Genomic DNA, 2697 nt, shown 5'->3' on the forward strand with positions numbered 1-2697 from the left:
CCTGGGCTACTTAAAACCCCGGGTTTAAACGAGCCCAGGCCATGTCATACCCCTCCTGGCCAGAACATACCCCCCCGTGAACATTTCACTCACCCACTCTGTATCATATTTACATTAATGATGATGATGATGATGATGATAATGGGAATTTATATAACTCCTTCGAACGCTTTACAGTTAACGCAAAAAAGTGATGTGATGTCTTCGTCCTTCGGATTCGAAAATGACTATGGCCTCAAATATCAGATGGAAGGCCTCTGACTCCTTTCACCATCATGCCGTCATGGAACTGCGATGAACTAGCTTGGGCAGCAAAACTTCTCCATGATTTTCCACAAGCCTTCTCTGCTGACTGTATCGAAAGTCTTGAAAACATTGGTCAGATCGACAAAGGTCATGGAAAGGTCACTGTGTTGCTCCTGGCATTTTTCCTGTAGTTGGCGAGCAGCAGAACTCATGTCCGCAGTCCCACTTTCAGCACAGAAGCCACACTGGTTTTCTGGGAGGAGACCTTGCTGAAGATGTTGGAGAAGGCAGTTTGGCAGGACATGGGTCAGAATCTTCCCAGCAATGGACAAGAAGGAGATGCCTCGGTAATTGTCACAAGACTGACAGTTGCCTTTCCTCTTGTAGATGCAGACTTTGCTGGCATCTTTCAGCTGTTGCAGGATCTCTCCCACGTTCCACATGGACTGGAAGAGTTCAGTCAGCTTTTGCATCATGGCAGGGCCTCCTGCTTTGTATACCTCTGCAGGGATCGCATTGGATCCTGGCGCTTTGCCACAGGAGAGTTGCTTCACTGCCTTCCTGAATTCATCTTCTGTGGGGAGGGTGTTGAGGTCTTCATTGATATCTACCTGGGGCAGGCGAGCAATGGCCTCATCATTGATGTTGGCAGGATGGTTGAGGACCTTCTTGAAGTGCTCAGCCCACTGCTCCAGAATCTGCTCCTTCTCTGTCAGCAGCTGCGCCCCATCAGTGTTGAGGAGGAGTGAGGAGCCAGAGGACTGGGGTCCGTATACAGCCTTGAGCACATTGTAGAAGCGCTTTGTGTCGTGGCTGTCTGCGTGGCCCTGAATTTCATCCGCCTTCTTGCTGAACCAGCTGTCCTGCATCTTGAGAAGTCTCTTCTGTATCTCTCTTTTTGCGTCAGCAAGGGCACCTTCTTTGGCTTGAGACGTAGGGTCGTTATGATGCCAACAGTTGATTTTTCTCTGTTATCAGTGCCTCTATTTCTTCATCATCCTCATGGAACCAGTCTTGGTTTCTTCAGGTTGCTGGTTGGAGATGTTCGAGGGCAGTAGTGTAGACAGCGTCTCTGAAGGCCATCTACTGTTCCTCAACGCTGGTCCCGTCTTCCTGTGGTGTGCCTGGCAGTCTGTCTTCAAGGTCGTTGACAAGTTCTGCAAACTTGCTGCTTTTCAGATTGGAGACCTTCAGTCTCTTTGCAGTCTTCTGACCTTGGGGTCTCCTCATGGGCTGAATGCGAAGCCTGAACTTGGATACAAGTTGGTCCAGCAGTCAGCACTACACATGGCTCTCGTCATTCTGACGTCCAGCCTGTCCCTCTTCCTGGTGATGGCATAGTCTATAACACGCCAGAGCCTCGAGCAAGGGTACATCCATAACGTCTTCCTACGGATGGGTAGGCGGAACAGGGTGTTGGTGTTGACAAGGGCATGTGTGGGACACGTTTTGAGGAGCAGAAGGCCGTTGCTGTTACACTTGCCAGTGTCGTGTCTTCTGATTCCTTCTCAGGTTTGGTAGTCTGTCCCTACTCTGGCATTGAAGTCCCTGAGAACAATGAGCTTCTCTTCTCTGACTGTGAGACTGCCGAGGGCGTCGAGTTCTTCATATAACTTCTCTTTAATGTCATCTGGGTTGGAGATGGTGGGAGCATAGGCACTAATCAGCGTTGCACTCTTCTTGCTTGAAAGTGGGAGCTGAAGTGACATCAGGCGGTCGTTCTGGAAGCTTGGTGAGTTTACAGGCAAGATGAGATTGGATGGCAAATCCCACGCCTGTTTCTCGTCGTTCAGCGCTGCTGCGACCACTCCAGAAGAACGTGTGTCCACCACAACGTTCTGTAAGCTGGCCCTTGTCTGTTAGGCGTGTTTCGCTGAGAGCTGCTATGTCCATTGTAGCGAGGTATCTCTTTGGCAACCAGTGCAGTTCTTCTCTCTGGTCTGTCTGCCTTGATTTTATCCAACAGAGTTCCCACGTTCCATGTGCCACGGTTGAGCACCATCACTTTCTTCTTCGTTTTTGTTTGTTGACCACCTTGAGGAATCCACACAGCTGCAGTAAGCTGGCCAGGGAGAAGTGAAGCAGGCTATGTATGAGGCACCTTTTCCAGCCCCTTCCTTCATGGAGGTATGCAGAACGATCCTGAAGAGGGTTGCTCAGATACCCAGGGGGCTGCTGAACTCCACTGCTGCTTCGATCCAGTAGAGAGTGACCCTATACCCTGAGCCGCCTGTGTGCAGGTTGGTGACCACAGCTTCCACTGTATCTGCATCTGCTGCTTCACCACTCCCCCATCGCCACAGGACTTGAGGTGCTGTGCGGTGTAATTTTGAAGTCATGACTCGCGCTTGACTTGGATTAAATGGAGGGAGAGTTGTGTAGATCATCAGCGTCACTCTCTCGTCCCGGCCTATCTGGACCCAGTGGCAAGACATAGTCAAGACGGCTGGA

At 50.5% G+C, this 2697-nt stretch overlaps 1 protein-coding gene across 1 annotated transcript; it reads right to left on the reverse strand.

The window, feature by feature from the left end:
- Positions 1–299: 299 nt before the first annotated feature.
- Positions 300–1115, reverse strand: LOC143296639 (uncharacterized). The gene is made up of 2 exons (XM_076608670.1): positions 747–1115; positions 300–692 (listed from the first exon to the last, which is right to left on the reverse strand). Exons 1-2 carry the CDS (start codon positions 1113–1115, stop codon positions 300–302), a joined length of 762 nt encoding a protein of 253 aa, XP_076464785.1.
- Positions 1116–2697: the final 1582 nt, after the last annotated feature.

This window comes from Babylonia areolata, chromosome 21 (assembly GCF_041734735.1).
Source record: "Babylonia areolata isolate BAREFJ2019XMU chromosome 21, ASM4173473v1, whole genome shotgun sequence".
NCBI classification, from domain to species: Eukaryota; Metazoa; Mollusca; class Gastropoda; order Neogastropoda; family Buccinidae; genus Babylonia; species Babylonia areolata.

Excerpts from the sequence above, each read along its gene's own strand:
- LOC143296639 (XM_076608670.1), bottom strand. The coding sequence starts at position 1,115 with ATGCAGGACAGCTGGTTCAGCAAGAAGGCGGATGAAATTCAGGGCCAC. Across the intron at positions 693-746 it reads CCAATGCGATCCCTGCAGAG|TCCATGTGGAACGTGGGAGA; the intron begins GTATACAAAGCA and ends GAACTCTTCCAG.